Source organism: Mauremys reevesii, linkage group 11 (assembly GCF_016161935.1).
Source record: "Mauremys reevesii isolate NIE-2019 linkage group 11, ASM1616193v1, whole genome shotgun sequence".
Lineage (NCBI taxonomy): Eukaryota > Metazoa > Chordata > Testudines > Geoemydidae > Mauremys > Mauremys reevesii.
Window position 1 is genome coordinate 16,489,721 of NC_052633.1, and position 27,159 is coordinate 16,516,879.

General features: G+C 39.4%; 1 protein-coding gene and 1 long non-coding RNA gene across 8 annotated transcripts in view; one reads left to right on the forward strand and one right to left on the reverse strand.

Moving 5' to 3' along the window:
• Positions 1 to 27,159, reverse strand: part of CREB1 (cAMP responsive element binding protein 1) — a 43,617-nt gene that overhangs the window by 4,334 nt on the left and 12,124 nt on the right. The window contains exons 2-7 of one of the 3 annotated variants that reach the window (XM_039494327.1): positions 17,812 to 17,933; positions 12,606 to 12,752; positions 10,727 to 10,827; positions 7,155 to 7,297; positions 5,452 to 5,634; positions 3,993 to 4,143 (exon numbers count right to left, since the gene is read on the reverse strand). In XM_039494327.1, the coding sequence (XP_039350261.1) occupies positions 3,993 to 4,143; positions 5,452 to 5,634; positions 7,155 to 7,297; positions 10,727 to 10,827; positions 12,606 to 12,752; positions 17,812 to 17,925 (839 nt within the window). In that variant the 5' untranslated portion in view covers positions 17,926 to 17,933. Of the gene's footprint in view, positions 1 to 3,992; positions 4,144 to 5,451; positions 5,635 to 7,154; positions 7,298 to 10,726; positions 10,828 to 11,121; positions 11,248 to 12,605; positions 12,753 to 17,811; positions 17,934 to 27,159 lie in introns of those variants that run through there. The other 2 variants (XM_039494328.1, XM_039494329.1) reach the window with 2 other exon arrangements.
• LOC120374539 lies at positions 989 to 26,603 on the forward strand. 5 transcript variants are annotated; one of them, XR_005586139.1, is made up of 9 exons: positions 989 to 1,200; positions 2,326 to 2,439; positions 2,553 to 2,655; positions 4,030 to 4,117; positions 5,095 to 5,194; positions 6,872 to 6,920; positions 20,064 to 20,269; positions 24,953 to 25,020; positions 26,441 to 26,603. It is a non-coding gene; the product is annotated as an uncharacterized LOC120374539 (long non-coding RNA). The 5 variants fall into 5 exon arrangements; XR_005586136.1 differs by lacking the exons at positions 2,326 to 2,439; positions 2,553 to 2,655 and adding an exon at positions 21,552 to 21,622; XR_005586137.1 differs by lacking the exons at positions 2,326 to 2,439; positions 2,553 to 2,655 and adding an exon at positions 21,567 to 21,622.

Consider the following 27,159-nt stretch of genomic DNA (forward strand, 5'->3'; position numbering starts at 1 on the left):
CCTGTCGGGTACATAAATAAGATCATACCCATTTTACAGATAAGGAAACGGGGGACCAGAAGGGTTAAAACTAGTCACCAAAGGTCACAGAGGGCTTGATTCATTTCCCATTAAAATCAATGGAAAAACCCCACTGACATAAATGAGTGATGGGACAGGTCTAAAATCACACAGTGGCAAAGCCAGGAAAAGAACCCAAATCCCCTACTCTACTCACATGCCTGAAATCAAATTACACCAGAAAGGAGGTGGGAGACACTTATCCTAGCAGACCATTGTATACTGTGTGTCATCTGGAAGCTACATAAGACTTCTGTGTAACTGCCATAAAATCAATTTATGACTGTGACCCAGGACCTCTTGATGCCAACTAGCAGAGTGAGCACACAGAGGTGCATATGAGTTATAGCTAAGGCTAAGATTTTGTCATGGTTATTTTTAGTAAAAGTCATAGACAGGTCATGGTCAATAAAAAGAAATTCACAGAAGCCGTGACCTGTCTGTGATTTTGCTGCTGCGGCTCCACATTTTCCCCCTCTGCCCACAGCAGCTTGAAGCTGCAGCGTGACCATATTTCCCAAGGAGAAAATGGGACACTCCCCGCCGCTTGCCCGAGGTGCCTCTGCCCTCGGCGCAGCTGTCACTCATTGCTGGAACCCTGCAGGGGTCCCGCTGGCTGCCAGCTCCACTCCCACACAGAAAATGTTATGGAGGTCTCTGGAAGTCATAGATTCCATGAGCTCTGTGACATAAACATAGCCTTAGTTATAGAGATTCCCTGGGTCTGGTATTTACATTCTAGTTCTTCAAAGAGCGTCATGTAGTTTCTACTGAACGGCAACGCCTGTGTCACAGTGGCCATCATAATCTTTGTAAAATGTATGCACAGATAGGTAAGGAGATTATATATATATATATATATATATATATATATATATATATATATATATGAATGAAATTATGTTCTTAAGGTCTTATAGTTAAAGGTAGGTCATCAAGAGGTAGCATGCCTGAAATCAAATTACACCAGAAAGGAGGTGGGAGACACTTATCCTAGCAGACCATTGTATACTGTGTGTCTCACAATGGAAGTCGATTTGCATACTGAGTCAAAAGGCTAATGAAGAGATTGTGGGGACTTTAGCAGAAGAAATTAACAGGAAGAGGTGAACAGCAGGGGAGAGAGAACACTGTTTGCAGGTAAAGAACATAAGACAGGGCTAATATATCTAGGGGTACAGAAAGCCGCCCTGACATCCTTCATGTGGGGGAGACAAGCTGTCAGCAGGCTTGGTCATGAAAAGAAAGTCTCAGCTATCCTGGTTGAAAAACACTTGTGAGCAGGATTTTGAGATAAGCAGGACCTCAACAGACAAAGGGGTATCATGTTAGTTGAGTTTTGGATCTACAATGCATGTTATGATTTTGTTTTCTATAACTGGGATTTGGTTTCTATGGGATCTGGGATCTGGTAATTCTGAGTGTCAAGTGAGTAAGGGGCTGGATGCCACAGGGAAATGCTTAGAGGGCTTTTTTTGGCGGATACCTATTGCTAGCCTAAATGAGGGACAGGGGTGCCTGTGTGGGCTGAGAGGGGAGTGCTTGTGTTTCCTGTGTCTGGAAAAATCAGAGAGCTGGCCCTTGTTAGATACAGGCAAGGCTTCCTCATGCTAAGACCAGGTGGTAGGGAGGTGCCTCACAATGGTGACCCCTGAGAAGCATCACAATGATCCTATGCAGAAATACCTATGTAGGGACCAGAAAACTTCATGAGGGAATTTCTTCTATCATTGAGCGCTGGGAGAAGAGCATTCTTACACATTCCCTTGCAGAAGAAATGTGGAGTATTATTAGGGATGCATTTGCTACTACTTCAGGGTTAAGGGTGCATTCTGAAATTGGCTTAAAAACAGGACAAATTCCTGTTTTTCTCTATATAAAGGTGACTTTTTGTCTGAAATTTCAGCCTTTATGCCCTGCTATGCAGTTTTTAATTTCTTTTCATACATTTTTAATATGAATTGTCTGAAATGGGCTGTGTGGCTGAAATTTGTCCATGATGGTCTCTTTTTGTTATTTTAAAAAGAAATCTTGTCTATCCAGCCCAAAATTGATTTTTGAGAGATTAATCTTGATTGGATCTGGGGTGATGGGCAGATTTTAACAATATACATATTTAGGGTCATTTTCAGCCATTATTTGTCATAATTGAAAGATCCTTTTAAGAACAGGAAATTTACACTTTGCAAAATCACATTTATTACAATACTGTCTATAAATATTTTATGTAATCCTCATCATATATTGTCTTTCCATCTATCTCAGGCATTAGATCATTTTTCCCTCCTTCTCTGATGTAACTGCGCTTTTGAAACACCTATTAGTTAGGCAGGCTAAATAGGCAATGTGACTCCTGCAGAAGACACCAATATCACATGGGTAGGGTTGATTTCCCATGTTTTCCTGATATTCTCCAAAACTGCAAAGCTTTCTTTGATTGTGGGTAGGATTCTTAAGGGACCTCACAATTTTAACTATGTTTTCTCAAACAGAAGAGGCTCTAGAGGGTAAACAGTTCCACCAACTATTTACTAATATCTGAAACCTGTACTGAAAGAGGAGATGTGATCTTTTGGTTAAAGACCTTTTGAAAAGGTGAATTCTGCAGTTCAGCACTAGTTATTTCTTCATTCGTACTACTCAAACAATGCATAACACTCTGTTAATGTGACGTCCCCTCACAGTGTATCCACGGTTTACCAATAAACAGAAGATAAACTCCCCTAGGTAACACAGTCGACTTTTTGAAATAACAAGTCAGTCAATCAGACCCTTCACAACCCCCAGGATTTCTTTCCCATCACAGATGACAGAAATTATTGCCATTTTCTTGGATTATACTGTTTCATGCAGAGGTGTCAAACACATGGCCTGTTCTGCAGCTCAGATAGGTCAAGGAGGGCCCAAATGTGAGGAGCTGAAGCGGGAGCTTGAGCTTGTTGGGACAGAATCAGCTAAACCCCTTTCTCCTTCTCCTGCTCCCAGCCAGCCACTTTCACCTTTACAACATCTGGACTTGAGCAGGCTCCTTCCCAGCCTCTCTCTGACCTCATGCTCCTTATATATGGCAATATACCTATCTCAGAACTGAAAGGTCATCAAGTCCAGCCCCCTGCCTTCACTAGCAGGACCAAGTACTGATTTTTGCCCCAGATCCCTACATGGCCCCCTCAAGGATTGAACTCACAACCCTGGGTTTAGTAGGCCAATGCTCAAACCACTGAGCTATCTCTCCCCACCCTCCTTGTTGCCCTCCTTCCCCACAGTGTAACAGGCTTGGGGGAGTGGCTGTTTCTCTCCTGCCTCACCAGTTCCTGCTTCTCTAAACATCCCCACCCCATAGCGTAGTTTCTTTTTCTCTCTCCCTCACCCTATCTGCTGCCACTGCTGAGTCCTGAGAGTCCAGGCTCAGAGGAGCAGCTGCTTCTCTGGCCCTCCCCTTGGTTCCTGCTGCCTCCAGAGAATAGAACCCATGGGGCAAGTGTCCAAAGGGGATGGGTGAGATGAGAGAGAGAATTCACTGAAGTGGGAGGTGGGCACGGGGCCTAGTGATAAAGGGAATGCACAGAAGGCTAAGTTAAAGAACAGAGGAAAGGAGATTGCATAAATGTATTTACTTAACAGATGCTAGTTGAAAGGGTAACTCAGCCCTTGCAGAATGAACTGACAGACAAGTCTTATGGCTTCATAACCACAATATGCGGAGTCACCAGATGTTGTTTGTGTTAGTTGGCATCTTTAAAGAAGTCTGCCCTTCTTCACATAGTGTTTCATAAAGGGGAGGAGAAAGGCCAGGAATCTATTTGCATAAACAATTACACACACACTCTTCTCTAGACCTGTTAGAAATACAACGTGTATATTGCACGAGTTAAACACTCATTACTCTAATTCTATGCACAACTAAAGCAAAATTAACACTACACACATACCTGTTCTTCATTAGACGCACTTCTCTCTTTCGTGCAGCTTCCTCTGCTGGCTGGGTAGGAAGTGCTGGGGAGGAGGCCATGACCACGCCAGGCGCAATGGTGCTGGTGGGTGCTGTGCGAATCTGGTAGGTCTGCACATCTCCTGAGGCAGCTGAAAGGGAAGTATAGTGTTAGGTTACACAGCACTGTGAGAATCCTGTCAAAACACTCTGTGAATAACACCTAGTCACCAATCTAAACATAACCAGATAAAACGAGGTGATGACTCTAGGCTACAATATAGGAGGGATTAGCATTATCTGGGTTATCAATGGTAGTTCATTCCTAGTTTAGTATATTTATGGTTGCAATCATTCTTGCTGAAGAGGGCTTAGCTTGTGTCTGACGACTAGGTTTATCTGCAGCTGCTAGTCCTACTGTACATTTTTCTTCCACTGGATTTTTGACGGTTCTATTTTGTGAACAGGCTAAGCAACCATAAATCTAGCAAGGTAAGCAGGAAATAGCTTTTAGGATCTTCCTAGGCAAACAGTACTTTTTAGGTGAACTCCAAATGACTAACTGCAGATGCGAACTGGTAATTGCATGTGTAAGTATCTGGGGGTTTTGTGCAGAAATGTAGGATTTGTATCCATAGCAGGCACATGTGCAATTTAGACACTAATTGTTGAAACACAGCCCATTGCACAATACTATTTGTTTAGTATGATCAGCTTTTATTTACTTGGGAGTCTATTGCATTTTCACTATTACTTGAAAAAATGTCTTTTTAAAAAAATATACATGACAGAAGATCAAAAGACATATTTTCCTCAGACACAAACATTAACCTTAACGTACTAATATTCATCAAGGCTTGAAAGTCTCTTCCTTGAATGATTTGAACAGAGTCAGAGCAATATCAGAAGCATCTTTTTTTAACAATGTCTGTTTTGTACTGCCAGAAAGAGCATTAAAAAGGAACAGTGATTTCTAACTGGAGAGGGCAGTAAATTACTAGTAAAGGAAAATTCCCCTATGGAAAGAACACTGTGAACAGATCTCTGCCCAAAGAACAGGAAAACATTCCTAAAACTTTACTTCTAATTTATCATCATTGCAGATAACCACTTGACAGACATTAGGAACTCTCAAGAAATTTGTGTCACAGGTTTTGGGGAACAGATAGCAAACATTCTCTTGAAAGAGCTGAAGGAAATACGGTATGGACAAAGCAAAAGTGAACTAGCTTTCAGGAACCGAAATAAAAGCATTTTCTATATCCAAAAATATCTTAAGTTTGTTCTGAGTGAGAGAAAATGTGACATGTTTTTTTCTGGAATTTATTTGATCTGTTTTAGAATTTGATCTGTGCCAAAACTGTTAATTCCTTTTTCTGACATATTTGAGGGAATTATTTTGGCAAGTTAAATTCCCCTAGGACTAAACATAAAATGTTAAAATGATGGATTATTCTTACCTTGTACAACAACTTGGTTACTCGGTACAAGAATCTGTTGTCCATCAGTGGTCTGTGCGTATTGTAAAATGGTGGTGCCAGGCTGGGTTGCAGCTGCGTTCGTCATGGTCAACGTCTGGAGGCCCTGTACTCCATCTGTGCCATTGTTAGCCAGCTGTATTGCTCCTCCTTGGGTGATAGCAACTGAAAACAAATACATTTGATACAATAGTTAAAAGATTAATTTATTTGACATGGTTAGTTACAGTTTACAGCCCAGTTACAGAAGAACGATTTGAAACATCTGAGTTAAATCCCTTGCACAACTACATACCTTAACATCAGATAGGTCATTGTAACTGTAGTCATTCTTCAGCAGTGACCTACTATCATTTCATTCAGTACCATAAGGTTGCTACCTTTCTGACAGACAAAAACATAGACCAAGAATTGCCTCTCCTACCAATCACATCCCTAAGAGAAGCTACAGCCCTCCCAATGTAGAATTGTAGTATTTACTGAGTTGATGATTTTCTTGTTGGCTACGTACTCTTTTCTCTTTTTTTCCTTTTGCTCCTTTCTCTAATTCCTCTCCTCTCCATGCTTTTCTCTTCAATTTTCACCTTGCTGTGTCCATTTTGTTCTCCAGCGTCTTTTCCTGCTCAAATCCCCTTCTCATGCATTGTTTCCACACACACATATCCAGTCTCTCATTCCATCTAATAATTTTGTTACCTCTTCCCTTTCACTCCCTCAATCCACTAATTTCCATCCCAGTATTCAGGCTGCAGGGGGAGCACATCTTACACAGATCCCCTCATTCAGCGCCTCTAGAGTATTTCTCTGCTTTTCCACACATATATCAGGATGTATCAGGCAGAGCAGATATTTGCAGGAAAAGTATTCGTACATCAATGGTAGAAGTGGAGTGTCAGCAACATCAATCTCTTAAAAAATCAAGAGGCAGATTGGGGAACCGACCAGGGAGCAACTATAGCACAATGCTTTTAAAAGGACACTTATAACAGGAATAAGTCATTTGATAGATCTTCTCTTCCCCTTCTTGTACACTTAACAGCGAGTTCTCTGTTTGTTTTAGCTGATGTTTATAACTATTGTTTTATTGCTGCATCCTCCTGTTATTTTCCCTAGTGATTTGCATTAAAGGTGACATATCCGTAAAATGTAATGAATAAAGAAGTTGCAAACACAGAAATTGAAATTTATTATGCATTTTAAATAAGGTTATGGAAGCCCTGCTTTTTTCTTGTCTATCTGAAAATGTAATTGCTACTTTGTTATATATTATAAGTGTTAAAAAATGTTAAGCCAAAACCACAGAAATATTAGCTAAGAAGAAAAATTCTGAAATGCCCCAATAGCTTTCCTCTCCCAAGAAAGTTTTGAATTAAGCACTCTGATTAATCCCTTTTGTACCTAGGAAAGTAGAATATGTACCATACTAACAGCAACCAACAGGCCTTGTGAATGTAAGTTATACAATTTACACGCCCACAGCTGGAAATTACTTAAGTTACAGACCCTAGTATATATATAATCATGGAACAGGAGTAATAAGGCTTCTGACATTGCACAAGGGTCAGATTAAATTAGTGTTATATTGACTTCTTTTACCCCAGCCCAAACAGTCATGCAAGTAGAATTTAACAGTTCTCTCTCTTCCGGTCCAACTACCACAACCAATAATAAACGCAACTACGTACTGTACTGCCCACTGCTGGTTTGGTAAATTGGAGTTGGCACTGTTACAGTGGTGATGGCAGGTGCTGATGTCTCCTCTTCGGACTTTTCTTCTTCAATCCTTGGCACTCCTGGGGCGTCTGAGGACAAGTCATTCAAAATTTTTCTGGCAAAGACAGTGTGTTGTAAAAATTTTAACAAAAAGTGAAAGTAAAATCAATTCTACTGGCTACTTGGTGCTGGGGAAAACTCAAAAGGCAGCAAATAAGGAAATAAAATACATGGGATGGGAAGAAATATTAAAGCACACTTTAAAACGATGCTAGGTAACCAGGTTAAAAATGCCACAGGAAAAGGGTGGTGTGGAATCAATCTAGAACAGCCTGTGTGTTTCTGCATACTTGGATCTAGAACTCACATTTTCCCTTTTTCTTCAAAAACTTCATCTTTGATACACTTTTTACAAGTTTCCTGCTCTCAGTCACAGAAAGATGTGAAAAAAGAAAGCAAGAGTATTTAAAGCACCAAACCTCCTCATTGCCACCATCCACATCCAGAGGATGTGTTCCTGCTGCAGAAGCCACCAAGGCCTAAACTTCACCCAGGGACTTAAGTTTCAAAAACTTAGCAGAAATGATTGTGAAGTACAATCAGCTTATGACCTAGCATCTGTTCAGGAGACAAGGCTGGGCGTTTTAATGAAAGTCACACAATTAAGTCCACAGGTTAGGTAATTGTTCTGCTTGAGAAATTCATTTGAATTAAGATGGTTAAAAGCATTTTTCTTCTTCATAGTAAAGTTTCAAAGCTGTATTAAGTCAATGTTCAGTTGTAAACGTTTGAAAGAACAACCATAATATTTTGTTCAGAGTTACAAACATTTCAGAGTTACGAACAGCCTCCGTTCCTGAGATGTTCGTAACTCTGAGGTTCTACTGTAGTCATAAAGGCCATGGATCTCACTGACTATGACTAGAACTGACGGGGATAGATGCTCAACAAAACAGCTGCCCAAAATGCTTGGGTCTACCACCTGCCCTCTGTGCTGCAACTGGACTGATAACTCTCTCTATCAAGAATCTGGAGGAGTGGCAAACTCTCTTTTATTGACTGCATGCTCCATCATATGCAACTGCAAAAGGCTTCTTTAGGCAACAAGGCAAATTGGGATTTTCTTTTGTTTTTGTACGAAGCGCTATTCGTTCTGTTGTGGACTGCACCCCTAGTTCTCATCCAAAAACATTTGAAGAACCCAGGCCCAGACTACACTGAATTTTCCTGCCTGGCTTTGGTAGCCAAACCTATATATTCCTGTATTCCAAGGAGGCTAGTCAATTACCAAACAATCTGAGACAAAGACAGAGATAGAAATAGGGCTTTGTTGTTATTAATTAGACTCTGTTAGTACCTAGGAACCCCAATTGAGGCTCAGCTCCCTATTTTGCTAGGCACTACACAGACAAGTAACAAAGACAACAGTCATCTCCCTGGAGAGCTTACAATGTAGGCATCGGACAGGTGATGAGACAGAAAGGATGAGACAGGTGGACAAAACAGATAAACAAGATGGGGGGTTGGGAGGATGAGGTAATAATAAAACTGAACAGCAGTTATCAGAAAAGCAGAAATTACAGCTCACCACTTTCCTAACCAATGCCAGATGGGCATGGTGGGTACTGTGGCAGAGGTAAAGTGTTAAGGAGGAATTTCAAATATGATAAGGTGGTGGCTTTACAAATTTAGATGGGGAGTTTCTCCCATGCACATGAGGTGGTGTGGAAAAAGTGAAAGATATCTGAGTTAAAAATGGACAAGCAAAGTGAAGGTGGGGTCATCAAGGAGCTGGTTATGGCTCCCTGATTCTGTGGGCTGATCTCTACCAGCCCTGTCCCTAATGTAAATTACAACAGCCTGGTTATGTTATCTGAGAACTGGCAGAACACTGCTGTACTCTGGCCCCGACCCTTTTTGTTCCAACATGACCCTTCCGCTGGGGTGGGGAGGCTGGCTGGCATAGGAGCCAGGTACACCAGCTTTACATCAGTTGAGTTTCCTCCTGCCTAAATGGCACATAGAAGCTGGCTTGAGGGGGACAGAATCTGGCCCTAAGTGGCTTCACCAAAGCTACAGACGGAGTCAGTGTTAAATGTGGGATTAGAATGCATGAGTCCCTCGTTCTCAGTGCTCTGCCTTGTTCACTAAACTCTGTTGCCTCATTTTGCTCAACTGCCTTTTCCTGTGGTCAGAGGTCATACTGGGTGCTCAACAGCTCAGCTGCAGATAGCTGACTAGGAGGAAGTCTGTGGCAGATTTAACACCAGTAGCCCTCCCCTCCACAGCTATAAACACAAGTGGGGCACTTTTAAAATCTAGAAGCCTGCCATCATGGCTTTAATTGCTCCCCAAAGACTCTGAATGGCTATAGAAGGGGACACAGAATAACGAGTTCTCAAGCCAGGTGACTGGCTTATATTTTCAAGCCAATTTTCACAAAAAAGGGCTAGAAACTTATAGCTGGATTTTCAGAAGTACTGAGCACCTACAAATCACTTTGACATTGAGGGGAGCTGTGACTGCTTATTAAAACTGTGTCGTTAATATGTTTTAAAACAAAAGGTGAGATTCTCATTTTAAGGGCCCCCAAATCAGAGATTTAGTGTGCATATGATTATGGGTCCCAAGGCCAATTCTGCTCCAAATAAGTGGTTCCAGTACTGTCTCCATATCTGCTACTGACATTGTCCCTGCACATTTTCTGAGGATGTGGGGCTCATTCTAGACCTTCACATGCCAAAGTAAGGATACATGTCAGTTTCAGCACACCAAAAAGCATTGCTGAATGGAATTACATATAATCAATGGCTCCACGGGACTGCATTTTAAAAATGAATTCATTACTCAAAGACAGAAGAAAATTCCGCCCTGCCAGAATGAGCTGTTCTTTGTAACATTCATGGGCATTTACTAAAGGAAGACATGAATGTCTGATTTAAAGAAAACTACCAGTTGTTCTGCTGGGCACCTGCAGCCTGTTTGGTTATCCGCTAGTTTTCCCCAAGAAGCCTGGCAAATTCTAAGAAATACCACCTACAGCAGTTATAATGAGCCACACAATGTCATGTTTCCACTGGACATCTCAGGTGAAGGAAAGAATTAAATCTGACTGTTGCTAGTGTTTCAACATTAACAACAAACAGAAAAGTTGATTCTACAGAGACTACAGAATATACAGCAGCAACCTGCCTGCACATTTCAGTGGCGCGCCAAGAATTAAATATCTGTTTATGTGACTTCTAAGGCTTCTCTCACAGTTGTACCTAAATGCTACACATATAGATTTATTTAGCATTGAACTTATTCTCAGCTGATTTTCTTTCCTATCTCTCCATAATGGCAGATGTTTTTCCTCTTCCTCCTTATCTTATTCTGCTGATCTCCTGGCATCCCACCAGAAATTGGTCATGGAAAGGTGTCACTGAAGGAATATTTTAGTAAAAAAGGTAGATCTCATATTAACTACAGAAACACACTATTTGTCTACCCATTTGTCGAATAAATGCATCAGGCAAAATGCTTCAGCTTTTAACATCCATACCTGTAGGAGGGTCGTCTGGAAAGGATCTCTCTGCGTTTCTGAGAGTCTGTGACACTGTCCACTGACTCCTGTGAATCTTCACTTTCTGCAATAGTGGAGATCTGTAAATAAGAACAGAATACATTTACCAATGTAAGCAAGTTTAACAAGCCACTTCTACATTAATAAATCTACCACTATAAGCAAGTTTTCACAGTATGCAAAAAGACATTATCAATAAAAGTACTATACAGGACTTTGACCTTGAAAATCAAAAGTAATAGTTGATCACTGGTTACTGGATACATAGATGCCCAAAGTCAACCATCTAGCTTCAGAAATGTATTTAACAATTAAGTCACTCAAATGAGAGAATATATAATGGGCAAATTATTATAAATAATGGTTCCACCCACTTTTTTCTTTCCATAACTCCTTCTTTCTATCCTGCTTCCATCCAGTCCAAAGAACCAAAGCAAGGTAGGCAGTCAGGTCTGGAGACACAGTAACTAGAAGCAACGTGGGATTGAAAGCAGAAGGGTCTGGAGACAAAGGGAATGAGGAGTGCAGTTGTGACAGAACCAATTATAAAACTCTACAAGGATATGGAGGTCCTGCAGGAGCCTTTCCTGGTTTCATGCTGTATACTTGGTGCTTAAGGCCTCCTGGGTGCCATGCTAAAGGGTTATACAACCATAGCAGACTGTGAAATATTGGACTATAAATATCACCATTCAAAATATATTTTTGTACTTTATCATCCGTTCTGAATTCCAGCATGATTTCATCATCACTCTCTTACCTTGAATCACTAGAGCCAGAAACTAGTGCCACATACCACCTGAAAATTGTGCAGCTCCAGATTTCTAACTGGGTAAAACATTAAACTCTAACTCCAATAGTCCGAGGGAGGTAGAGCCTGACAAAAGTACATAACTGAAGCAATGCAAGGAAATAACCAAGATCATTATCAGAATGATCCAATTTTAAAGTGTGAGTGTCACCTAATTTTTTTTTAAATCAATACTGGTTTAAATACCTCTATAAAAAAAAATCTCAATAGTTAGCTTTTAATTTAGTTTAGTTCTCATCTCTGTGGGTTCCCAATGCCCAAAAAATGATTTACCACCCTTATCTTATGTGGTCAGTAACAGCCTAAATAGTTCCTGCTTCCATGTTCAGCAACACTGGATTTAAAAGGTAATTTAAAATGTTGCTCAGAGACGGAACCGCAGTAGAGATTAAGACTAAGGCTTTCTGGACTACTGAAGCCTTTCTCCAAGTCTTTAATAAATTCTGAGATTGGCTTTTCACCCTGTGAATCATGAACTGTATTGTCTTTCGTTTATACAGCATCAAGCAATTATTAAGGTTTTATAAAGTTAACATTCAAAACATGAATATTAAAATCACTTATCGCAACCTGCCAGAGGTAGAAATACACACGTAAACCAGTACAAATGTTTTCCAAGAAGCAAAAACTTTGATTCCTGAACATCAGCCACATTAATAATTCAGCAATCTCTAAAATTCTTGTTGTTGTTCATTTAAGATACAGAAATGAGACATCTTAGAAGTCACTAAACAGACATAAAAATGGTCTAGTAATGTTAACTTAGAAGCAGGTAAAAGCCAGATATAGAAATCGTATCAGCAAAAAGCACAACCTAATAGGCTTACCAACTTCTAGAGGGAAATGAAACTCAATAATGTGTAGAAACGAAAAGCAGATAAACCATAAAGAAAGAGACAAAAGGAATGGGATAACAAGTACAGTACAGACTTTCCTTTCAGCATATTCTAAGTTGACATGACACAGAACACATAAGTTTGATTAAGGTGGACTGATAAGGTTATATAGAATGCATGAGTTAGGAGTCTGAAATCCTTTAATACATACCTGAACCGTCTGGACCTGTGGAGACTGAATAACTGATGGCTGGGCTGTCTGAATAACTCCATGGACTTGAACTGTCTGCCCATTAGGCAACTGTACTAAGGTCACCGTTGGAGCAGAAGACGTTGCATGAGCTGTCGGCATAGATACCTACAAAAGAGAGAGAAGGAATATGTATTAGATTATTGCAGCATCTCATTATTTGACTATCAAGAACATTCTCAGCAGTAAAAGGATGATGCCTCTTCTCCTAGGAAGGGCTTTGATAACCAAAAATGTTTAAAAGGGACACCAAAAAACAAACAAAAAAAACCCAACACACCCCTGTCTAGGCCCGACGTTTGTCCTAATTTGTAACTTAATCTTCTGAAGAATGTCCCCCTGGCTCTAAACATCTTGTTATAAAACCACTGCCAAGAAATGAAGGAAACACCTCTATTTTGAGGTAATGTAATCAAAACCTAATATGCGCCCTTCCCTTGCAGCAATTAAATATTGCTAGAACTGTGAATATTCCTACAGTGAATATTTCCTTCCAAACACTGGAATGGGTTACCTAGGGATGTGGTGGAATCTCCATCCGTAGAGGTTTTTAAGGCCTGGCCTGACAAAGCCCTGGCTGGGATGGTTTCATTGGTGTTGGTCCTGCTTTGAGCAGGGGTTGGACTACATGACCTCCTGAGGTCCCTTCCAACCCTAATCTTCTATGATTCTATGATATGTTGCTGACTCTTAGGCAGGAACATATGGGAGCTGAGTTTGTTTTCAAACTAGAAAATGCAGGAGAGTATTTGCCAACTGTAAAAAGTCAAAATTAGTTAAGGAGTCAAATTTTCAGACTTGTTAGAAAGTACAGCCACAAAGTAAATCAAATCAAGTAGCTGGCAATGTCCTTTTAAATAAAGCCCCCAGACCAACTGTTCAAACGGAGTAACAATGCATGCTTTTAATGGAAACAAATGGCTTCTAGGTAGTCATTTCAATGCTATACTGCAAGATACACAACTAAGAGTTAATTTATTGCTACAAAGAACAATGGCTACAATTTTCAAACATGGGTGCCTAAAGATGGTTTTTGAAGCTTAATTTAGAGTTTGTCTACATGGTGCAGCAATGCACACTAGAGCAGTGGTTCTCAAAGCCGGTCCGCTGCTTGTTCAGGGAAAGCCCTTGATGGGACGGGATGGTTTGTTTACCTGCCACGTCCGCAGATTAGGCGGATCGTGGCTCCCACTGGCCACAGTTCGCCGCTCCAGGCCAATGGGGGCTGCAGGAAGTGGCGCGGGCCGAGGGATGTGTTGGCCGCCCTTCCCACAGCCCCCATTGGCCTGGAGTGGCGAACCGCAGCCAGTGGGAGCCATGATCGGCCGAACCTGCGGACACGGCAGGTAAACAAACTGACCCAGCCGCCAGGGGCTTTCCCTGAACAAGTGGCGGACTGGCTTTGAGAACCACTGCACTAGAGGGGTGTGATTTGTAAAGCACGCCAATATGCTGTGCGCTAACTGGTCCATGTAGACCCTGCTGGCGAGCAAAAAAGTTCCATGTAGTGCTACGTTAACACGCAACTAGTGTACATTGCTGTATCATGTAGACAAGCCCTCAAAGACCCAAGTTTGGAAATGCTAATCAATGTCACTATGTTTAATGGAGTTTTCAGGAAATGTAATAACTTTTGACTAAAAATGCAGGAAAGATTACACTTCTCTCTTCCACGAGCTTCAAATAATATCATATAGCAGCATTAATATTTATTGTAATGCAGAAGTGAACAAATTTATATCTTGACGAATGAATGATTTTCAAAACACTGATCTCTGAATTTCCATAACCAACAATCCTTTATGTGGAAGCCTTGTTTGACAGAAAATCAAGGGAAATTGTACTTGGACAACGCTGTTGTCTCGCCTTTATTCTCCAAATTTGGTGCCTGTTTTTTTGCTCTTTATTGTGAAGATGGCTACTGCAAAGACGCACTGCAGTCTTGCAGAGCAGCACTTGACCAATTTCACATGTGCCATCTGCAGCTGAAACTAGCATGGCACTACTCTTCTTTAGCAGTTATGGGGAACTTGTGCCATGATGTCAGTTGGCTGGAGGAAGGGTAGTAAACAATCTGGGTGACAAGCTTCTCAGGCTGTAGAGTACAAACTTGCAGAAAAATCTTCTTTTTAATGTAATTTTTTAAGACAAATTAAGTTCCATCATCATGTGGCCTTATTAATAATGAATCCAACTGACTCAAGTAGTTCTTGCCAACGAAAGCAAAGCTGATCAACTGAAAGCTGTTCTGCTGTTGAGCTAGGCCAACATCTGATAATCATTTCGGCAGATGTTTCTGACTCATACCTTATGGAATCAATTTACCTTACTCAAAATAGCGAGTATAACTTTTCTCTTTACTAGGGGAGCATTCCCTAGCCCTCAACAAATGCAACAAAAAAATTATAGAATCATAGAAACATAGGGCTCCAAGGGACCTCCAGAGATTGCCAAGTCCAGCCCCTGCGCTGAGGCAGGACCAAACAAACGTAGACCAGCCCTGACAGGTGTTTGTCCAACCTGCTCTTATAAACCTCCGGTGACGGAGATTCCACAACCTCCTTTGGAAGCCTGTTCTAAATAGGTAAAGTATCCTTATAGTTAGAAAGTTTTCCCTAATATCTAACCTAAATCTTCTTTGCTGCAGATTACTTCTTGTCCTACCTTCAGTGGACAGGCTGAACAATTGATCATTGTCCCCTTTATAACAGACTTAAACATATTTGAACACTGTTATCAGGGCCCCCCATAATCTTCTTTTCTCAAGACTAAACATGCCCAGTTTTTTTAACCTTACCCAATAGGTCAGGTTTTATCATTTTTGTTGCTCTTCTCTGGACTCTCTAATTCGTCCCCATCATTCCTAAGGTGTGTCATCCAGAACTGGACACAGTACTCCCGCTGAGGCCTCACCAGTGCCAAGTAGAATAGGACAATTATCTGCAGTGTTTTACATATTACACCCCTGTTAATACATCCCAGAATGCAACTGCATCACATTGTTAATTTATATTCAATTTATGATCCACTATAATCCCCAGATCCCTTCTAGCAGGGCTACCACCCAGCCAGTTATTCCCCATTTTGTATTTGTGCATTTGATTTTTCCTTCCTAAATGAAGAACTCTGTACTTCTCTTTATTGAATTAAATTGTGTTTATTTCAGACCAATTCTCTAATTTGTCTAGATCGGGGTAGGCAACCTGCGGCACGCGAGCTCATTTTCAGTGGCACTCACACTGCCCGGGTCCTGACCACCAGTCCGGGGGCTCTGCATTTTAATTTAATTTTAAATGAAGCTTTTTAAACATTTTAAAAATCTTATTTACTTTACATACAACAGTAGTTTAGTTATATATTATAGACTTATAGAAAGAGATCTTAAAAAATGTTAACATGTATTACTGGCATGCAAAACCTTAAATTAGAGTGAATAAATGAAGACTCGGCACACCACTTCCAAAAGGTTGCCGACCCCTGGTCTAGATCATTTTGAATTCTAATCCTGTCCTCTAAAATACTTGCAATCCTTTCCACTTGGTGTCATCTGCAAATTTTATAAGTATATGAAGTGTTATAAAGAGAGAGTAACATCTCTCTGAAAATGAGATCATGAAAGAATTACATTGATATTATTATTTATTTGGATTGTAAAAGTGATTATAGGTGCACATCCCATGCTCTTGATTGCCATAACACAAGTTAAAAGTCTTATAATAAAATAACACTTTAGTATAAAGGTACAGATAGGGTAAAGCTAAGATGGTGTGAAAAAATGCAGCAACAGAATTATAACTTACTCAAAGTAACAAAAAAATCTGTAAAATAGTATAGTGAGTATAGGGATTAAACCCTTATTTACAGTTACCCAATTCTTAATTATCTAGGATCCAGTTCTATATTTCCTAATCATGCAAAACTTCCATATGGACTTTACTGGGAATTTTGCCTGAGTAACGAGTACTAAATAGAGCCCTATTATACAGCTAAATTCTCAGTGTTTCAATATTGCTAATTACATAAGACTATAATCCCAGTGAAAAGGGTTAACAACTGCCTATTAAAGGTGTCCTGTATTTTTGAAAACATGAAAGTGGTAAATGATTTCATAATCATGCCATAAGACAGACATCAGAAATTCACAAAATAAAGAGATAGGAGTGAGACGTCATTTTACATACTTCGGGAGAATGCAAATAATTTACAAAGTGAAACTGTTACACAAGGGACTGATGCCACAGGCCACATTCTATACTCATTTACACAATGGAGTTATTCTTGCCAAACATCAATGGAACCCAGGGTAGAGCTGGGTTCCCGAAATTAAGAAGATAATTAGGTTTGCATTATTTCTGGCCTCTACAAAGTAACTTTTTTTGAGACAATAAATGGTCTAACAGTGCCCCAGTAAACAGGAGACAACTCTGCAGAATCTGAGTTTCTGATAATGAGCAAACAGCATAAAACAAATGGAAGTCTGGAAGTTGCTTATAATTTTTGTTATATCCATCCCTTTTGTTAATTTATGCATTCTCTGCATTATTTAACCATATAAAACAAATCAGTTTGTTTTCTTAAGAGATACCTGTACTGTCATAACAAAGTTCCTAACTAAAATAAGCAAAATCCTGTTTATACAAGTCAGTACAGAAATTCAAAGTTTCAAAGTATCTTTAAAGAATGGTGGGAAGGAATGCTACAAGTGAAAAGAAGTAATTCAAAACTCTGTATCTGTAGTCACGTTATAAATGGATTATACATTAAAACAGGGATCGGCAACCTTTGGCATGCGGCCCGCCAGGGTAAGCACTCTGGTGGGCCGGGCCAGTTTGTTTACCTGCTGCGTCCACAGGTTCGGCCGATTGCGGCTCCCACTGGCCACTGTTCGCCACTCCAGGCCAACGGGGGCTGCGGGAAGCGGCAGCAAGCACATCCCTGAATTAAAACTACTTCAGGTCTAACACGGTTCAATATGATATTGAAGATAAACCAACAAGTGGTACTGTACAACTCTCATTACAAAATTAAATGAAATATACATATTCCCTGTTCTAGACACACATAAAATGGAACATTCTCTCAACCGCCTCAGAAAATAGTTTCCTTCTTAAACCTTATGCAGTTTGGGAACAATGCTGTAAAAATATTAAACCAAATCACTTTGTACCTGAGCTAATGTTGCAATCTGCGGTTGTGCCTGTACAGTCATCTGTTGGGTTTCTGCCTCTGTAACGGCTGCATCTCCACTCTGCTGGTTCTCTGCACCAGATTCCATGGTCATTTAGTTACCTACAATCACAATGATGTGTGTCATGAGTATGGGTTTGCCTCTTTCATGGTTTACATATCCATGTAACTCCATTATTACTGGTGGAGCTGGTAGCAATGCATATAGTTACTGCAGCCCAACATTTTGTATTATAAGACCTAGTTTTCAGTTGCTTATAATTTTTCTTTTAACCATTCAAGAAGAAATTTTCTGTGCCAGGTGTCTGTCTCAGACTGAATTTTCTGTGAAGTTACAGTAAAAATAATTTAGCAATTTCTAATAAGATGAAGAAAATATGTTGTTTGCCCCATGTTAAAATATTCTTACAACCATTTTGTTGAGAAGTTCTAGCACTTTCAGGGACTCAAAATCTCTCAGGAGGCTTTCTCTGTTGTCAGTTTTGCCTTTTGCCATCCCCATGAAAACCTGCCCAAATTTGGCCAAGTTATATAAACCTTCAAAAAAAATGGCAGTTTGCACATGCTCAGCAACTTAAGTTTGGCAGCTAAATTCTCTGAAGATTCTATATGAACTATTCATGCTCCATCCCCACAAATCCTATCTGTGATCACAGTGTGCACGGGCCATCGCCACGGAGCAACTGAGTATGTGCCATCCCAGGGATTGAGCAGGGATGTTTCCTACAAATGCTGTTCCTGTGGATAAAATGTTACCCACAATTGTGGATAAAATTCACCTGCCAAAGAAAATAAACAAAGATAATATTGGAAGTCACTTCCAGAATGGACCAACACCAACATAAGGGATTTGGCATGATTTCCAATAATCAACCCATGATATTTTGGAATATTTTTGAAATTACCTTTATAAAAAAGTTAGAAGGCTTTATGCTGTTTTGTATATAACGTGAATTTTCCTTGACTAAATTACGCATCCTAGACAGCTCTTAATACAATTTTATTTTGAAGCGTTAATTGAATAAGTGTGTCTCAGTAGAACATACAAAATTCTATACAATGAAATTGCACAACCCCAAAGAGCAAGCATGTAGGGAGAGTTTATTGAATGTTAAATCTGCACCAATCTGTGAAAGTCACTTTACAATCGCCTTTAAATACTCAAAAGAAAATATTTAGCATGTAATAAAGAACTGCCTCCAAGTTTAGAGAAGTCTTCCAATCACACTACCTTTCAATGAGCACCTGGATATTGTACAACCAGTCACTTCTTAATGGTCTAAACATTTCATTTGAAATATTATTGTAGAGAAGCTTCCATTTCAACAAGAACTGTGATTCAAAATTACTTTGGAATGTATATTCTTTGTGCATAGGCACTGCTCTCTTTTAAAGCAATCACTGTCTTTCACATTCATTCTGTTTATCACATTTCAGTCCTGGGTAAAATATGAACTCTCGATGGCTTAGATTAGCGTTACTGCATATCAGACCAATGAAAGTAAACAGTATTAAAACAAGTATCTGTGGAATGATAAGCAACAATAAGTGTGAATTCTGGACCAGTTTGGCCTCTACTGAGTATTTCCAGACCGTTAAAGAAAAAGCTCCATAAATACTGAAAGCAGCAACAGACGACCAATTTTGCATAAACACTTTTGTTTTCTTCAGGAAAAATAGCAATGGAAAGATACAGGTGCCAACTACCTCAGTCATGTTCCATGGGAACAGAGCAAGCCACTGTGCATAAACCAAAACGTGGTCATTCCAATACAAAAAAATATTCTCTCAAATCAGCAACTTAGTTTTAGTGCTATCAAGTACCACATATGTAGTTCCAACATCAGTTTGGAAACGCTTAGAAAAGTCCCTGGTTTGGAGTGAAACTGTAATAAGTATCAGTAATTTAAGGGAACTATAACATAAGAACACTGTAATTCTAAACATCCGAACACTATGGAAAGGAAGGAAATCAAGGTTAAGTTACACTTAAAAAACATAAAGCACAAAACCCTCTCCATTTTTGGAAAAAGCAAGTTCGGTTCTCCTAAGCATTCCAAACTGCCCTGCCTCCCCACTGATGCCAGAATTTGTATATTCCACAGAAGGCAGACATGAGTCTGACAAGTATCACAGCTCATAGATACCTGATACTCTATAATTTGGTAATCTGGCTATGAATCTTGTAGTTTTAATGTATCTTAAGCAGTATACCTTATAAATTTTCATTAGGACTTCAAGAAATACACAGCCTGTGGCTGTGCAACCATCATGAACCATGCAATCAGAATCAGCTTGCAGGGGCCACACCGTTGTACATACACAGAATACAGTTTTCATCTATTAGTATCCACAGGAAGCCTGCCAATGAGGATCAGAACAGTTTAAGATTGGTGCATTGCATCCAATGGTGGATCTGAGGGAACAATATTAGGAAGGTAAGATGAGATTTGGATAGGTCTTTGTGTGCCTGACCTCTAAAAGGTGTGATCTTCGGGTTGCTAATAGGTCAGGAGAGAGCAGACTGGAGATACTACGGCCGTTTGGTTGGCAGATGATGCAGATATTAGTATTTCAATTGTGGGATGTGTAGTACATGGCTGATCTTATCTTAGTTGGAAAATGTAAAGCTTGCTTGCCTAAGAATATCTTATGAACAGAGTTTGAGCATAGACAGAATAATGAGGTTCAGATTGTTTGAGACAATTTAACTCATCATTTTTATATATTCTATAGTTTGTTTTGTTCGATAGTTCAAAGTTATTACATTTTGTTTAAAGATAAAACCTTAACTTTAAAACTTCCTTCCTTTGTAGTGCTTAATTTTGTGGACTCCAGTGCTTATCTATCTTTAAAGTTAGAAAGATTTATTTACAATCTTAACGCTAACTTTTAATTATGTTTTTTGCATGGAAATCTCTTTATGGTATTAAACAGATATTAAGAATTGCTGTGTAACAATCTGATGTACATACTTATCTTCTAAACTAGGAACATATTTGTAGTGTGAACCTTCACGGGAATCCATGCAATAGTTAGCCCATGATCCACAGCTGTCCTAAACCTTTCAACCCAAGCTGTTCAGGCGAGGACTTCAGGAAGTCAGCAAAGATTTTAGTCTGCAAGCCACAATGAAATATCTATAGCACACAGAAGTGTCATTCTGGATATTATAATGTCTTCTTTAGACTACGAAGACTTCCTAGTCTTCCTTAGGTCATCAGACTTTTCCACAGCATTAAAAGTTCACTGTAAAATGAATATAATTTACATACATGCTATTCATGGCTTTTCCACTGACTGAATATTTGTGAAACGCTATGTATGTGTGCAAGTCTTTTTTTTGGTATGTACAGTAAAGCAATTCTATGTCAAAGAAGGGAAGACATATTCTTGCTGCCTGACAAACCTTAGCAATGTCTTAATCCAGACTTCTCTAGAGATAATATCTGATAGATTTTTAAAAACCTATTTGCTAGAATATCACAAATCTTTTTCTTGTTCCATTTAATTTTCCCCAAAAAGTAACAAAAAAACAAGCCCTATGCACTATTACTACTTATTAGTTGTATTACCATAGCAATCATAGACATCATAACTGAAACAAACTGCAAGTTTGCACTCCACTGCACTGCTTATTAAGGTGCAAAAATGACTTTTGACTTTTGAAACAGTAATCAGTCTATTTAAATTAAACTCAATTGGTATTGTTCCTCTAAGTCCTCTTGTCCACAGAGTCTACATGCAAAAACAGAGTCAGAACGGACATCCGGAGAAGAATCTGAGTGAGGGTACATATAACATCTTTGTCATAACCTTACAAAGCTTGTATGATCATTTCAGGTTCAAAATTCAACTATAAACCAGGAATTAATGGAATCAAGTAAGGCAGATACGGACATTGTTGAGAAGCTAGATGATTTCTTTACAATAGTCTTCAACAAAGAGGATGTTATTCCTCCCCCAGATCCACTCCTTTCTGGTAATAAAGATCATATACTACCAAAGACTAAGGTGACAGAAGATGAGTTGCTGGAACAAATAGATCACTTAAAAAGCAGTCACTTGGCCCAGATCACATATATCCCAAGAGTTGTGGAAAAGTCTTGAGTGTCTGAACTGCTTGCAAAAACATGTAAGCTCTCATTAAAAACAGCTACCGTAACAGAGAATTGGAGGGTAGCAAATGTTATACCTATATCTAAAGAAAGAGAAAAAAAAGATATTGGGTTGATCCAGGGAATTACAGACCAGTAAACTTAACAAATGTGCTCCTCAGTATCCACCTGTACCTCTGCAGTCTCCCTCCTGTCCCTCACATTCCCCTGTTCCTCTCAGTCTATTCCTATCCCACATATTCTCCTAAGTGCGTCACTCTCCTTGAACATCATATTCCACTCCCTCTCTGCCTCTCCCTGCATCTCCACACTCCTCTACCGCTCTCACTTTCCACTGAACCGTCACAAAAATCAATTGCTGCCACACTCTGGGGATCTGACTTTTCCTCAACATGGCTTAGATGCCCTACTGACAGCCAGAAAAGATTTGTTTTTATGGTTTCTTGTTTTCTACATTAGAAACTGAAGTCTTGTCTCTCCTGGAATACTGTATGGATGACTGGAGAATTAGTATGACCTTGACATCTCATAGAAAGGAACTGAACCCTGATTAATTGAAATGGGAGTGTTTAAAACTCAGACTGTTTAAAACTCTTAGCTGTCATTCACCTATCACACTTCAGAAAAAATTTCTTGTTAAAGATTTAACATCCTGCCCCTTCAAGAAAGGGGTGAACAAGTTATCCCTACATATTTCTGAGTCTTCCAGTAAGGTCTCCAACAAAAAAAAAGGAACATCCCTTGATACATTCCTGATATTTTTAAGGAAATCGTCAAGTAGAAAACCTTTCAGGACTTCTTCATACAACAAAAATAAGCAACAATATTATTGGTTATATAAACCAAAGTATATTTAACAGAATAAATGTAATTACTATTTCAAGAAACACTGTGTCTTTACACAGATACACAGATCCAGTTTTGAATCTGGATTCCATTTTGACCCCTTCTATGTCATTTGTGTGCACACATTATTGGCACTCTTTGGCATTAGATCGTTTCAAGGATGTTCGGGTAGGAAATAATTAGCATTATAGTACCTTTTTGTACTACAGTAGCTAAACAAATTTCATGTAGCTCCAATTAATAATTTCACTACTTCATTTTGGCTATCTAAATGACAAACTACCAGCAAAAATTATTGGGGCTACAATTATTTTCATCCTCAATTACAATCTCACAACGAAGAATGCCAGTGTCTGATCTCATCATAAGTACAAAATGTAACATGGGAGCTGTGGCACACCCAAGTCAGGAAATGCCTGTGTAGTTTTTGGCACACACTAATGGCAATACAATAAAATTTTCCTTTAACAGGAAGAATGAGAAAGAGAAAATATACATACAAGATGTCGGAGTGAATGTTGCCTCACATTCTTAACTATTGGAATTTCCTCATTTGAACGCTTAACAGTACAACCAGAACGTTACACTACTATCTAGGATTTTTTTAATTCAAATTGTTTTGCTTTAAGTAAAAGAGAACATGGTGGTGATCTAATTGCGGAGTTTATTTCCTGCTGCACACTTTCCATGAACAAATACAAGTGTGCATTTATGGTCTGGTCCTGCAAGCACATACATGCATGCATAATTTAACTCATATGAGTCATCCCATTGCCAGACATTTGCAGAATCAGGGCCTGAACTAGTAATGCTCCTCTTTGATAAACTAAAATTATTCTTTTTGAATGACCAAAGTCACTAGTTTGACATTTGATACTAGATAAGGACATTTTTTGTGTATTCTGCCCCCCCCCAAAAAAAGGATGTTTAGAATATTTTTAAATGGGCGTTTTCCCTCACTTTTGCTGAACTTATAGCTGAAAGAGTTTTCCTAAAACTTTTTTTTAAAGTATTTACAGACTTGAAGCATGGAATATTCTAGTCCAAAATGTGAATGTTTTGGGAGGCCATGAGCATGTAAAATTCAGGCAAGTGATGGGGGGGAATAGAAAGAGATGTGTGTGATTTTACACAATTTCTGATTTATTATTATTTTTTTTTAATTTTAGAAATCCAGGTCTTACCTATCTGCAGCTGAAAGTATGTCTCCTAAGCCAGGCAGACAGATGCATGCTGGCTCTGCTCAAGGTACAGCGCTAAAAAAAGCAGTGTGGATGTCGTGGCATGGGCAGTGGCTTGGATTAGCTGCCAAAGTCCAAGCCCACTCAGCTCCTTAGGTCCAAGTTCAAGTGGCTAGCCAGAGCATCTGACCATGCCACAATATCCATAGTTTTTAGCCCACTAGCTTGAGCAGAACTAATGCAAGTCTGTCTATGCAGGCTGTAGAAATACCCTAGAGACCTAGCTGAAGTATGACCAATCATTTCAGTGGCCTTTGGATTAGACCCTAAACGAGAGAGGAAAATATTTTTATTCAACTCTCTTCCTTTTCTACAAAAAATAATAGCAAGTTTTGTGACCCAGGAACCTCTTGGTGCCAACTGGCAGAAAGAGTGCATGAAGTTTTACAGGCATCCCCTGGGTCGGATATTAGCATAAATCACTAAAGGGTGGCACGTGGGAGGTCTCTACAGAGAGCCAGAGGCCCTGTGGTTGTAATAATCACTGCAAAATGTATTACAGATAGTATTTAAAGAGTTGTGTGTCTCTACTGAAAATGATGCTCTTAAGGCAGCTAACTAGGAGGTGATATGTCTCAGGCAGATTCCTTTCAAGCAGGAGGTGTGTCTCACAATGTGTATCTATTTGCACACTGAGCCAAATGTTAATCAAGAGACTGCAAAATCCTCAAGAGATAAACGGCAGGAGGAGATCCTGTTTATGAGTAAAGACAATGGATTGTTGGGGTATAATGCTGGCTGTAAAAAGGCTAGAAGGACTTTGGGTGAACATTGCTCTGTGAGATATGAAAGTATCTAGATAAGTGTAGTGTAGTGGTAGAATGTTTGTTATGATTTTATTTTATATGTAACCATTTGTTTCCAATATTTCTACTTGCTATTACATGAATCTCTCTGCTTTTTTAAATAAATGTAGACATGTCAATAGCGAAAACAAGAATAAGTGCTGTGTGTTAAGTGGAGTGGTGATCTGAAGTGAAATCGGTAAGCTGGGGTATACTATTTCTTTAGAGGCAACAAATCTGTGAATACTGTGAACGTTCAATTGACCGGGGCTGGATGCTCCAGAGACATGATTGGAGGGCTCTGGGGGTGCCTATCACTAGCTTGTAGAGAAAGCAAGGTCTGCATGGTCCTAGAGGGGAGTGCTTGTGTTGCTTGAGGAGTCAGGGAACTGACCCATGGCAGCTACAGAGGAGGCTCTCTCATGCTAAGGGCAGGTGACAGCAAGGTGCATCACAACCCTGAGTACCCCGGGCACCACTGTATTTAACTCAAATACCTGATTTCTAACTGTTTAAGATTCTATACCCTGTCCCTTCAACTAAGAGCTGAAAAAGCTTTTATTCCAGTTCTCTGGATCCTCCAAAGAGGCTATCAGCAAAAAAAAGGAGGACCAAACTTAATATTTGAGGTGGATGTTTAAAAAAGCCACCACGAAACAGATTCCTTCTACCATCCAAAATATTACCTAACAGAAACAGAACAAAAACAGAAAAAGGCACAACCTCTACTCCCTTTTAAAAAGTTATTTTAGAAGTCACCTTCAATTCGTGAATATGATTTACTGCTTCCAGCGGGATGCACACAGATAGGATACTAAAAGAATAATTAGTTTGTTTGCTTTTATTTGAAATGTTGATATATGTTCCAGGATATGAAATACAGTCAGAATATTACTAGTAAATACCTTTGATAAGCATGCAAACAAAAAGAATAAAAACAAAAACAAAACAACCTCCTCCCCACACACCTCCATGCACTGCAACTATACAAGCAATAAAGATTCTGAAGGCTAAATTTTGCCCTAGAAAGTATGTGACCAACTCCCATGGACTTCAATAAGCATACCGCACACATTATTAAGTACAAATCTTATGTGGTCTGTTCACTTCTGTATTCCAATTGTATTTCACTGCAGCTTGGTATCTTTCCTTTTTATTTATTTACTTTTAAAAAAAAATTAAAAGTACCTTATTTTTAACCCCACTGAGTTTTTTGTGGTTCTCTTTAATAGTACACACAAATTTTCCTCTGACAAAAATGAAATGTCAATCACACCTTTTAACTTGGTGCTGATATCAAAGATCAAAATAATGAAGCTACTATAATTCAGAAAGTTGCACTCTTGCTCACTGTAGCAGCACAATAGCCCACTAACCTGACTGATCACTATACTTTGACCAGTGTGACTTAAACACCAAAGTTTTTAACTCTATGTAAAGTGTAGGTGTCGGGTTATTTTTTGATGGCAGAATCTGGGAGCTGATGCTCCTACTGTATGCTAAGACACCTACCTCTTCTACAAAACAAGTTCTTGACAGGTAGTGTAGGCCTGGTGAACTAGCAATCATGCTCAGAAATATTCTGTTCGCTAATGGGTTTAATTTTTATCTTTGGCCAGAATCATGCTGGGTATAGAACTGAGGACTGAAGAACGAAAAGGACACATGAGAGTTTACATTTCTTCACAACTTACCTTGAAGCCAGTGACTGTAGCAAGTCATAAATTGAACCCTTGTAACACTGTCACTTGAGTCCAGCATTAAACTACAAACCAGTTTCCATTTTGATTGGCAGTTAAAAAAACATAGCTAATCACATCAGTATTAAGACATATGGCGTTTGGTTTATGATCTCAAATGGGGCCCCCTATGCCGCTGCTCTCAAATACTGCAGCTCCCTAATGTAAGGGGGTACAACACAGTGATTCTCTTCTCTTTTGCTATTTAATAGCAGGTGAAATGTTTTGGGGAATCTCCTTTAGTGGCAGGAGGCTCGGAACGTTAGCATCTGATAGGCCTTTGGCTGAAAGAGCGAGGTAGCTCAGAATAACAGAGAGAAGAGCTAATTCTGAAAGCAGACCCCCTGAGAGGAAGTGAGAGAGCAAAGCGAACAGAAAGCAGGGTAATGTCTGTGTGAACAGTAAGAAAAATGACAGAGACAGGAAATGAAGATGCCAAGAGACCCAGGAAAGAAGCAAAGGCAGATTAAGCGCCACTTGAAGAGGCAAACATGCACCCGTTTCTCACTGTGTGGAGTTTATCAGGATTTGGAATTGATGGCAGACCTAACATTTTCATTTAAATAGAATATTTATTTTCCCCCCAAGTATATTCTAAT